Source organism: Cricetulus griseus, chromosome 7 (assembly GCF_003668045.3).
Source record: "Cricetulus griseus strain 17A/GY chromosome 7, alternate assembly CriGri-PICRH-1.0, whole genome shotgun sequence".
NCBI classification, from domain to species: domain Eukaryota; kingdom Metazoa; phylum Chordata; class Mammalia; order Rodentia; family Cricetidae; genus Cricetulus; species Cricetulus griseus.
The window spans coordinates 90,665,186-90,677,888 of NC_048600.1; the positions used below are offsets into that span (position 1 = coordinate 90,665,186).

Sequence of the window (12,703 nt, forward strand, 5' to 3'; positions counted from 1 at the left end):
TGTTCTTCCAGAGGTTCTGAGTTCCCAGGAACCACATGGTGGCTCACATCTGTAATGTGATCTGGTGTCCTCTTCTGGCACATACTGTATACATGATAAATAAATAAATAAATCTTTAAAAAAAAAGATTATGTCTATGATCTATGAAGAGTTACTGTTGTGGTTTGTTTTTTATTCTTTTGGCTATTTGAAGGGCCCGGCACCAAAATAAATACATGGAGGCTTATTCTTAGTTATGAGTGACCAGCCTTAGTTTGGCTTGTTTCTAGCCAGCTTTTTTTCCTTCTTACTCCGTGGCTGGCTGAGTGGCTGGCCCCTGATGTCCTTTTCTCTTTGTTTTCTTGCTCCTCCTCCTGCTCCTCCTTTCTCCTTCTATTTATACTCTCTGTCTGCCAACCATGCCTATCCTTATTCCTCGCTATTGGCCATTCAGCTCTTTATTAAACCATCAGGTGTTTTAGACAGTCAAAGAATCACAGCTTCACTGAGTTAAACAAATACAGCATAAGCAAAAGTCACACATGTCAAAATAATATTCTATCACAAGTAACTACAGTGATATGGTATCTATCTCTATGGGATAAGATACTATTACAGTGAACATTCAAAGAATGAAATGCAAGATGTCAACATATTAGTGTGTGTGTGTGTGTGTGTGTGTGTGTGTGTGTGTGTGTGTGTGTATCATAGAGAGGGGAGTGTGTGCATGTGAAAGTTTTAGAGCAACTTTGTGGAGTCATTTCTCTTCTTCCCTTTGTCCAATTCTTCCAGGATTGAATAGGTTTCCAAGATTGCACGTTAAGCACCTATACCAGCTGAGCCATATTGCCACCCCACAGATAAATCTTATCAATGTTAATTACAATAAAAGACTAAGAAGAGAGAGAAGCATATAATGTTTCACCCCAAAATAAAACTAAAATCCCTGTTTTAAAAAAACTAATAAAAATTTATTTTCTGCCACTTAATGAATTTGAAGTATGTAATTTGAAATCTTGAATGAGATATTAAATTGCTCTTGTACTTTCTTATGAAGTTATTTTATCTTTGAGACAGATTTTACTTACCCTTGAACTTTATTATTTTACATGATGGGTATTTTACCTGCAAGTATGTCTGTGTACCACATATATGCCTGGTGCCCTCAGAGATGAGAAGAGGCATTGGATCCCCTGGAACTGTAGTTACAGACAATTGTGAGCAGCCATGTGGCTGCTGATAACCGAACCTGGGCATTCTGGAAGAGCAGCTAGTGCTTTTAACTTAGAGCCATCTTTCCAGTCCCTAACAAAGTTATTTGGCCCATATCATGTTTGGCCCATGTCTCATATTTTGTCAAAGCCTGTGTAATAGTGAAGACTCAGCGGGGAGATCACACTTTCATAAAAATGAAGTTATCATTTTTGAAGCGTCCTGAGATTCTGGGATATTAGGTGGTTCTTTGAAGATCAGTAAGCTTTAGATTGAAAGATGTGTTCCTTCTGAAAGGTGTGGCAAGTGAAATCACCATGACTCAGATCTGTATTACGTGTAGAGCAGAGGGCAGCAGAGTCCTTGCAAATGAAACAGACAAATTGCAGGCCAGAGTTAGAGAGTACTTTGGCATAAGTGCTTTCCTTGACTGCTTCTCCCACTGACAAGCAAACTTGCTAAGAAGCTCAGAGAAGTGAAGATGTTCCTTTGGCTTCAAACCTCCAAACTGACTTGAAGCCCATGAGATGCAGCATTTCATGTAGCTTGCCCTTCTAGCAGAAAGAGAACACCATGTGTTTAATGGAGATTGCTGGTCTCTTAACCATACCTAAACACAGGATTATGTCTCATCTTCAATTGATGCTTTTAGACAGTAAGGAAAAATTGCAATAACTCACATGCCAAACTACTTACTAATTGAACATTTACTGAAAGTGCCAGGCCCAGAGATAGAAGATGAGAAGTTAACAATCTAGAGGTGGAAAGAGAATCTCTATATAGAGAGATAAGAGTTAGAAAATATATTTACAAGGAACTATAGATACATAGATTCTTCTATGTATCCATTGATGGGGCAAGTCCTTCTGTGTATATGTTTGTCTTATTGGTTGATAAATAAAGTACTGTTGGACAATAGGGAAGCAAGTTAGGCGAGACTAGGAGTCGAGGAGGATTCTGGGATATGTAGTAAAGAGAAGTCTTGTGATCCAGGCAGGAAGTGACATAGCAGCCAGACTCAGAATATAAGCAGGGACAAACAGGAAATCACTCTCTTCCTCCTCCTCTCTTCTCTGGAGCTACCATGTGAGCCCAACAAGAGAGGATGCATGCCTCTGGCGTCCTTGATCAGACAAGTCTTTATAAAATATACAGATAAGAAATCCTAGTCATTGGCCAGCAGCATTGTACCTAATATAAGTCTCTCTGTGTTACTTGGGACCTTAACGTGGCAGTGGGCAGAAAGATTTATCATTACAATCCATCCTTACTTAAACTTCAAATTTGTTCATGTTTACTTAGCCTAATTATTATTACCCCTCAATAGTCATAGATTGTGTCCTTAATATCAGATAATTATCTCGAAGATCCATGCTGTTGATCACAAAGAGGCCTGTAAAATACTTTTCTTTGATCATAAGACAATCATTTTCTCTTCACAAAGGTACCTTCAAACATTCTGCTGCTACTACTGAATTAAGAAGATCTCTACCTATGTAAAGTTATAGTACGTTTCTGTTTCTCATTTTATGTGCTTGATTTTGTACTTCCTATTGTATGAGTGTTCTAAATCATAATTGTTTTCCCTCAGTAAAACCTTCAGAAAAGACTACTGTGGTGGGTGTAATAATAGCTTTCAAAAGTCTATCCTTATTCCCTGTGAACCTGAGAATGTTTTATGTTATATGGTAAAGGAGGAATTCAATTTGCAGTAGGAATAAAGGATATTAATGATGTAGCTCTTAAGATAATGAGATTATCCTGGTTTATTAGAATGGAAAGTAATCACAATGATTGTTAAAAGAGGGCCCAGGTATGGTGTACAAGTGTATAAATCCCAACACTTTTCAGGATGAGGTAGGAAGACTGAATTGGATTTGAAGCCATAGCAAGTTGCAGCCTATTTGGGCTACATAGAAAGATCCTGTCTTTGACTCAAACTAATGTAATATGGACATTAACCAGCATTGCTGAGTTTGAAGAATTTGAGCAGCCTCTTACAAGTCCTAGAAAAGGGCATGAAAACAGTTCCTCTCTGTAATAGGTTTTGAGGTTTCCATAACAAGAAACAGACTTTAACAACAGCAGTGTATTTACTCTTCAGGAGGTGTGCTGACTGCTGTTAGGTGTAAGTATTAGCAGAGTTGATTTCTTCTGGACTATCTTTTTGGCTTGTAGATGTCTGGCTTCAGCCTTCATGTGATCTTTTCCCTGTATGTTATGTCCTAGGGAGCTTCTTCTTTCTCTTTTTCTCCTCCTTCTATATTGAGCCTAGGAATTTCTTCATTTAAAATACTTTTTTTATTTTGAGTCGTTGTCTCACTAAAGTTGACCAAGTTGTCCTTGAGCTTACTCTGTAAGCCCAGTCAGGCTTTGAGCTTGGGATCTTTCTGTCTTAGTATCTGGGGTTATAGGGTTGTGCCACCAGGTATAGCTATTAATGCATTTACATAAGATATTTGGAGTAGTGAAATTCATTGAAACAAACGTAAATGATAGTTGCTAGGCACAAGAAAGAAAAAATGTGTTACTTATTACAATGAATATAGTTTCAATTTTATAAAATGGAAACTGTTGAGATTGGTCACCCAACAATGTGAATCTACTGAACTGCAACTCTAAAATGGTTGAAACGGAACCTGGCTGGTGGGGAGAGAGGAGGAACAGACTTGGTCTATTGCATGAGGATTTGAGCTTAATTCCCAGAACCCATGTAGAAATATCAGATTTAACCGTGTACACTTGTAATCCTAGTGCTGGTGAGATGGAGACAGGGTAATCCTGAGAGCTCACTGGCCCATGCATGAGTCTAGTTTAATTGAGTTTAATTGATGAACTCCAGGTTAATGAGAGAGCCTATCTCAAAGGAGGTAGACAATGCTCTTGATGACATCTGAGGTTGTTCTTTGGCCTATACATGCACACATGCACCCGCAAAACACACACACACACACACACACACACACACACACACACACACACACGTATGTATGCATGCATGAACATGCAAAGTGCACTAGAAATAATTGAGATGATAAGTGTTATGTTATATTAGTCAATTCCAGGTCCTCTGAAGGGTGAAACAGAGGGTTCACAAGTTCAAAGTGAATCTGGGCTATAGACTGAGTTCAAGGCTAGCCTGGGTAACATAGTGACACCCTATCTCAAAACTTTAAAAAAAAAAAAAAGAGCTTGGGTATGACTTGGTAGTAAGGTGCTTGCCTGGCATGGTTAAGACTCTCAATTGAATCCTTGACATCAAATAAACAAATAAATAGGTAAATAAATAGCATTTTAAAAATATATTTTGAGATTATAGTGTAATTATATCTTTTTCTCCCTCCAAACCCTCCCATATTCTCCCCTCCATGATCTCTTTCAAATTCATAGCCTCTTTTTCCTTGTTATTGCATTTATATGCATATTTGTATATTCTTTTTTTCTGTTTCTTTAGGGGTTTTGTTTGTTTGTTTGGTATTTCAAGACAAGGTTTCTCTCTGTATAACAGCAGTGGCTGTCCTGGAACTTCTTTGTAGACCAAGCTGGCCTTGGACTCATAGAGATCCACATACCTCTGCCTCCCAAGTGCTGGCATTAAAGGTGTGTGCCACCACTGCCTAACTTGTGTATTAAATATATAAAAAAAACCTGCTCAGTCATTGTTACTTGTGTGTATGTTTTCAGGGTATTGGGTAGTCAGTTATGCTCTTTCCTTGGGAAGACTATTTCTCCCACTCTCAACATTCTTTAGTTGCCCATAGTACTTTGTCAAGTACTGAAGTCTCCTGAACACATTAACATGTCTATTGATATCATCCTTGTTCATGTCATGTTTACGTAGCCATGTTGGTGAAAATTCACAAGTATAACTTCTGACTTCTAGGAGGCATATCTCACAACATATTCCCTGTTCTCTGGCTCTTGCAATTCTTCTGTCCCCTCTTTTGTAATGTGATACCTGAGCCTTAGGTACAGGAGTATTGTTATAGATGCATCAGTTGGGACTGGTCTCTACAACTCTGCATTTTGATTAGTTGGAATTTTCTGTAATGGTTTCTGTCTGTTGCAAAGTTTCCTTGAAAGGGGGTGAGAACTATACTTTTCTGTGTATAAGAATAAATGCTTGAACTATAGTTAGGGATTATGCTGGTTTAGTAAAGTAGTAATTGTAGGTTCTCCTCCAAGATCCATGACTTCACTAGCCCTGGGTAATTAGCTAGGTTTCCAGTACTAGACATGATTTTCCTCTTGTTGAGTGGGCTATAAGTCCATCAAAGCTCAAGAGGCCTCAAATTAGAAAGCTGTTGGTTACTGCCACGCCACTTCTGCACCCTTAGGGTTGCAGTGCCATGCTAGTCATTGTGCTTCATAGGCTTCATGGCTGGGTAGGGCTACTGGCTGCTTTCCTCCTTTGAAAGCTATGTGGCTTCTTCAGGGATGAGGCTTTCAGATCAGATCCAGCTCAAGTCCTCTGGTCCTGTGCCTGAAGTGCATGGTGTCTTCAACAATAGGTACTTACCTTCCCACTCTGAAAGGCAACCAAGGGCAATAGCAATGACCTATAATGTTTAGGGAGTTTCTTGGCTGTCCCTGACCAACAACTCAAAATAGGGCTTCTCATGGCTGGTATTGGGGTGTGTTAGGTAGTTTATGGCTCTGGGGAGAGCATTGTCAGCCCAGATGGGAAAGTTTCATTTAAATTATTTATGTTTATGTTTGTACTCACATGTATTATAGGTATTTTTAGGTAGATAATATGTTTCCTTATGACTTTTCCAGACATCCTTACGTTATTTTACCTTCTTTCTTGTGTATTTACCTACCTCCCCTTTGTAATTAAAGTCCCCCTCATTTTCCCCATTTTCCCCCCAGATTTCTTGTACCTTATTATCTTCCCCTCCATTGCTCCTCCACCATTGCCCCATGCATCATTGTCACTTTTAGCCTCCTAGTGTCTGCAGTTACTTTAGGTCATATACTTACATCTGAAGATTTGAAGCTAGGAACTTCAGATGAAAGAGAACAGGAGACATTTGTTTTTCTGAGTCTGGGTTACCTCATTCAATAAACTTTAGTTCCATTCATTTACCTGGATAGACTCTGGAGAAACATGTGCAGGATCATCTTGCTGGACAGAAAGGTTCCAGAGAAACATTGTAAATGTTGAAATAAAGTTAAATTAAGACAAGGACAGGAGACATCTCTTTCATCTGTTTCTTTAGAGATGGGACATCTAAACATATAAACTTGGTCATACACAGACTATCCCAGGACAGTAGCTAAGAAAACAGCATGGTAATTACTTCTGGGAATGGGATTGTAGAGAACTAGGAGGTGAGAAAATAGGAATGGAAGGAATACTTAAAACATTCTTTGATGTGTTCTGAATTTTGTTCCAGTGCTTGCATTACATATTGACATAATTGGTTTTCCTGTGTAACTTAGGGGTAGGTACATCAGAGATAGTTTTCTCAACCAGATTATCCTCAGACTACAAAAGTACTTTGTTAATCCAGTTGTACCTGTGTATAGATATGTCTTAGCATCTGCAGATTAGAAGATCTTAGTCATAGATAAAGATACATTTTATTGTTTAATAGCTGATAGTGTATTAGTCTGGGTTCTTTAGAGTAACAGAACTTATAGAATGAAAGTATTATGTATATGACGGGGATTTATTAGAATGACTTTCAAACTGTGGTCCAACTGATCCAACAATGGCTGCCTATGAACAGAAGAGTTCAGTAGTTGCTTAGTCCTTGAGGCAGGATATCTTAGCTGATCTTCAGTATATGCTAGAATAGTGAAGACATAGGCTCTAATGCCAGTGAAGGAGTGGACTTGCTAGCAAGGCAAAAAGCAAAAGCTTTCTTCCATATCCTTATATAGGCTTCCAGCAGAGCCTATTAGATTTAGATTAAAGGTGTGTCTTCCTACCTCAGAAATCCAGATTAGAAGTAGAACTTCCATTTTAAATTAAGCAAAATCCCTCATAGGTGTGCCTTTCATTTTTTAGGTTTTAGATCATTCCAGATGTAGTCAAGTTGACTATCAAGAATAGCCATCACAGATAGTATATTTTTTTTTAAAAAAATCCTAGTTTCCAGTCAGATGTAGTGGCACATAGTGCAATCCCAGCACTTGGGAAGCAGAAGCAGGATTGCCCCAAGTTTAAAGCCAACCTGTTTTAGACACTGAGTTCCAGGCCAGTCAGGACTAAGAACTTGTCTCTAAAAACACAAATAAAAATCTTGGCTTCATTTGAGTACAACAGCAATATATTTATTTAGAAAAACCAGAAAAGAAGGAAGAAGGAAAGAAGGGTGGATGGATAGAGAAAAGAAATAGTCAAATGTTTTCTGCTTCTTAAACCATATGACTTATGACAGAGATCAGGGATAGAATGAAAGAGTCTTAACAGAAGTAAGGGATTTATTTCTTAAGGCTTACTTCTGCTTGCCAATTGCTAGCTAACTATACAAGCACAATAATTCTTGCACCATATATCCCATATAAAGATTACAACATTTTATAAACATAATTGCTGCTTAGAAACGGTTCTGGATCAAAAATTGTTGCTGTGTGTGGATGTTTTGCTTTCCAATGATCTTAACCTGTTTTTCCTGAACAATTCATGGTAAAAGGGGCATGTTTCCACAGAGTTTTGGCCCTATGGTTTTTTAAAATTTCTATTGAAGAAGAAGCTGCTGCTGTTGGGAATCTATGCTCCTTCCCAGTACCACAAGGAAGGAAGAAGAGGAAGAATGAGAGAGAAAGGAAGAGAAAGGGGGAGATAAAGAAAAAAAGGAGGTGTATCACCACCTTATGGTAGAAAAAGCATTTGAGGACTGGGCATGTAGCTCAGTGGTAAAATGTGTGCAAGGTAAAGGCCCAGCAAACAGGAGAAGTTTTAAAATATGAATCTCAGTAGGTCAGTTGAGATAAGAGCCTACCTACCATCTTGAGTAGGTGTTACATATAAAACCTCACCAAGGAAATAAATTAAGGAAGCACATTTTGTTCCCAGTTTACTGAAAATGTTTGAAATCAGAAATAAATGTGTTTTAGCTCTATTTAAATTCACTCATTTATTCTTGTATTCTTGGAAATAAGTGGCATAGTATCCAGGAACAGCTCAAGAATCAGAATTGTCAAATTATCTCTGAAGGCAGGGGGAAAAACTTGAAGTGTTTTTTGTCTTCCATAGGGTTCTTAGACTATAATTTAGAACTAAGTATGTTGGTCACAAGTAAATACATGTCCTAGGAACCAATTATGTTGTAATTCTATCAGCACATCTAATAGGATAGGTATCTTAATGAATTATTTTAACTATAAGAATATAGTTAAGTCCTGAAACAATTTAGCAATGCAGATGTGGTTACAGGTCCTCATCCTTGATTGTTGTTTGAGAGTACTAGTGTAAATATTCAAAATGTTTAAGGTGAAAGCTGAAGATTTCAATGAGTGTGGTTTTTCAATTAATTAATTGATGCATTTTTCTTTTCAGTTTGTGCCAGTGACAGGCCACTTTTGGTATACTCAATATTACTCTGATTTATTGCAGCATGAGAGTTTGGAAGAATTGAAAGCAGCTCCAATTTCCACCTTACTAATTCCTTTAGTCATTTTATCAAACCTTTAGCTTTTGCAGTAGAATTTCTTGAAGTCTTTGAGTATTTTGTACATTTATATATATATATATATATATATATATATATATATATATATATACATATATATGGAAGAAGCCAGGAGAGTATTATTTTTCTCCCTACAAAAGGAAGAATCAAAGAAACTATAGTTACCAGATTTAAATTTTAATATTTATTTCTGATTATTTTCTAAAAGAGGAGAGAGGGATAATGGCTAGTAAGACTTCATGATAAAACCAAATGTAGACAAAATATCAGAGTCTGGAAAAGTAAAAAAGAAGGAAACCAGGAACAAAGTAGTTAATAGAAATAGTAACATTCTCTCATCAACTGTTTTGTATTCTAAAACTCTTTTTTCAGGTATTCTGCAGGTCAAAACACATCCTTGCTCAGAAAAATCAGAGTGTCAGCTAGGACAGCTATAAAGTAGATGCCACACATGACTGGGTTTTAACCACTGCTCATAGGAAATCTTGATGACATAAGGACATATATACATCAGTGCTCTATGTGAAGATAACTTGGTTTCCATCTACAGTTTTCTGACAGCAAGCATTTGAGTGGCATCAAATGGGTCAGAAATAGAGCTTTTCTGTCCTCTTTCTGTGTCATTTGTCACAGGGGAAAGCATTCCTATGTTACCAGCTAGTTGTTTCACTTCTTTGTCTCCTTGTACTTATCTTCTAAACGGATTCTGAAAAAAAAGAGATTGGTGAATGGAAGAAAAGGTTTTAAATTGTTTTCTGGCATCTGGCAAAGGACTTGAATAGAGCATGTCTTTTGGCTCTGATAAACACTTGTAAGCAGACGTCTAATGAGGAGACGCTAGTGTTTTTAATCCTCTAATTAGGCTCTATCTTAGTCTGTCTTACTTTCTGAATCCTATCTCTAAACAATAGCATCAAGTGTCTATCTTTGGATGGGAGCTAAGTGAATAGAGGTCTATCCTCGGTTTGGGAAGCGTTCTGAATATGAAGGTTAATAGCACCATTCTTACAGAAAAAAAGATAATCCATTTCCCAAATTGGGAATCCACAGAAGATGCTTGAGCTAACCAAACATTCCTTAATCATTTCTAGTCACTTAACTAGTCTATTCATGCAACTAGTCACTAGCCATGTTCTATTTAAAACAGCCACCACTAATCAGAATTACAGTTTCTCACCTATGAGCTAACATTAATTCAGTTATTTTGGTTGGCATATTTTCTCATGCTTGTAGGCACATTTGTCTGAATATCTGAAATGATGATCTTGTTTGTATTACAGAGCTCTTATTTGGAAGACAATGAGTCAGCAGCAATACTTTGCTGTGAATGTGGAGAATCAGAAATCTTTATTGATTTCAATGTACGTAGGTATATGTCTTTATACATATACAAATAACATACAGCCTTTGGTGATTAATTTTTTAATTAATTTTTTGGGGGTGGTAAAATTGGCTCATAATGCAACTAATGTAGTGCCTATTATTTCATCTATTTGGCCTTACTCAGACACAGTATAGGAAGACAAATAGGTGACTCAGAGTGAGTGTGGTGTGTGTGTGTGTGTGTGTGTGTGTGTGTGTGTGTGTGTGTGTGTGATCCATACCTACTGTGCTATATTTACATGCATGGTAATCTCTACTCAAGGCATATCTATCAAAGTAATAAAATGTTGAATACTGGAACTTTTAATATATCTCCTTCTATAATTGTCTATAAGACTATAATTGTCAGGCTGGAGAGATGGCTCAGGGGTTAAGAGCACTGACTGCTCTTCCAGAGGACCTGAGTTCAATTCCCAGCACCCACATGGCAGCTCACACCTGTCTGTAATTGCAGTTTCAGGGGTCCTGACACCCATGGCAAAAACACCAATGTACATAAAATAAAATATATAAAAAGAGAATAAATGTAAAGCATTAAAAAAAAGACTATAATTGTCTTTGCCCCTGCCATGGATATATTTTGTTGTTGTTTCTAGGGAGCTTTATTACACCACAAGTTTTTCTTTCTCTGTGTTTTGTTTTCTTTTTGTTTTTTGTTTGTTTTGCTTTGTTTTGTTGAGACATGTTTTCTCTGTGTTGTAGTGGCCCTGGCTGTCCTGAAACTTACTTTGTAGACCAGGCTGGCCTTGAACTTATAGAGATCCACCTGCTTCTGGCTCTCAAGTGCTAGAGTGCTGAGATTAAAGATGTCCACAACTACCGCTGACTCCTTTTCTTTTTTAATTTAATAACACATAGGCTCAAATTTGGGCTGTCCGTATACTTCTGGATGCAAGACCATCCACTGAGTCTACCAGGAGCCACACCCTTAAAGAAAACTCTCCCTTCCCCAGAAGTCATCAGCTGTCCATAGCTCCTCAGTTTGGGAAGGGAGCATATGAACCCCTTCCCACTCCATGTGAAAATACTGAGTTGCTTGAACCTGTGCAGGTTGTGTGTAGGCATCCACAGCTGCTGTGAGTTTGTGAGTGCAGCGGTCCTATCACGTGCAGAAGACATTGTTGCTCTGGTCCTCCCCAACCTCTGGATCTTACAACCCCCTCTCCCAAAATATCCCCAGCCTTGGAGAGGAGATGTGATACAGATGTCCATTTTTGGCTAACCACTCCATAGTCACTTACTCTCTGGACGTTGACCAGTTGTGAGTTTCTGTGGTAACCATCATCCATTGCTCAAAGAAATTTCTCTGATGTGGCCTGAGAGCTGCATTAATCTACCAGAGAAGAGATACTAATTTAGACGGAAGTTTGATACTATGTTCATTTATATATTTTTCTTTTTAAAAAGGGCACATTTTATTATATGTACATGAGTATTTTGCCTACATGTATGTATTTTCACTATGTGTATGCATGTGCCTGCAAAGGTCAGAAAAGGGTACCAAATCCCCTAGAACTGGAGTTACAGACAGTTGTGAGCTACCTTGTGGGTTCTGGGAACTGAACTCAGACATCTTGCGTATAGTTGTTTCCCTTTTCCAATAGCACTTACTTAGTATTGGTGTTGCCACCGAGCCTTTATTCCTTCCCTATATACTGTGTCCTGACTATTGATAACATAAAGCCAAATAAGGTGATTATTACTGGGGTGTAGAGCATTAAGCTATATTTCATGAAATGGTTTATATCCTATTTATCCCAGCTGATCCTCAGCATAGTTACTGAAGGAGTCAGTCTGGAATGGCTTATTTTTTGTGCATTGTGGTGGGCAGTAACATTAATCTGGAGATTCTTAGATACAAATAAATTCCTCCTGAATGCTGTGAAGCCTAGTTGCTCATACAAATTGCAATAAATGGATTCTGGAAATTGTCACCACTAGTTTTCCCATCCTAGCAGCCACTTCCAAATTACCACACAGAGGCTTATATTAATTGTAAATGCTCAGCTGATCGTGCAGGCTTATTACTAGCTAACTCTTAAACTTACATGAACCCATGTTTCGTATGTAAGCTTTGCCATGTGGCCTGGTACCTTTTCTCAGTAAGGCATGTCCATCTTGCTCTCTCTACATCTGCTGGCTCCTCTGACTCCTCTCTCCTTCTTCCCATCATTCTCAGTTTGGTTTTCCCACCTAAGTTCTGCCCAGCTATCAGCCTGTCAGCTTTTTAGTAACCAATGAGAGTATGCATATTCACAGTGTATAGAAGGATTATTCCACAGCAGGAAATATCTTGCAGGGAAGGAAATGATTACAAGAGCTGTGACTAGGGAAAATGAATAAAATGTCCACTGAATACATATCTAAAAAAGAAAAGAAATCCTTGGCCTCTGTTCTATGCTTCTCCTGTAATCCCAGATGCCCTTTCTTATCTCCCTAAGTCTTAGTGCTTTTAGTTATGCTCTTCTTTGTCATGAAGCTTGTTC

General features: G+C 38.0%; 1 protein-coding gene across 3 annotated transcripts in view; it reads left to right on the forward strand.

The window, feature by feature from the left end:
- Ssh2 (slingshot protein phosphatase 2) overlaps positions 1 to 12,703 on the forward strand; it is a 254,071-nt gene that overhangs the window by 54,689 nt on the left and 186,679 nt on the right. For 2 of the 3 annotated variants that reach the window (XM_027426677.2, XM_027426676.2), the window contains exon 2: positions 10,115 to 10,195. The exons of the other annotated variant lie outside the window; for it this stretch is intronic. In XM_027426677.2, coding sequence (XP_027282478.1) covers positions 10,115 to 10,195 — 81 coding nt within the window. The remainder of the gene's footprint in view (positions 1 to 10,114; positions 10,196 to 12,703) is intronic. 3 annotated transcript variants of the gene reach the window in all.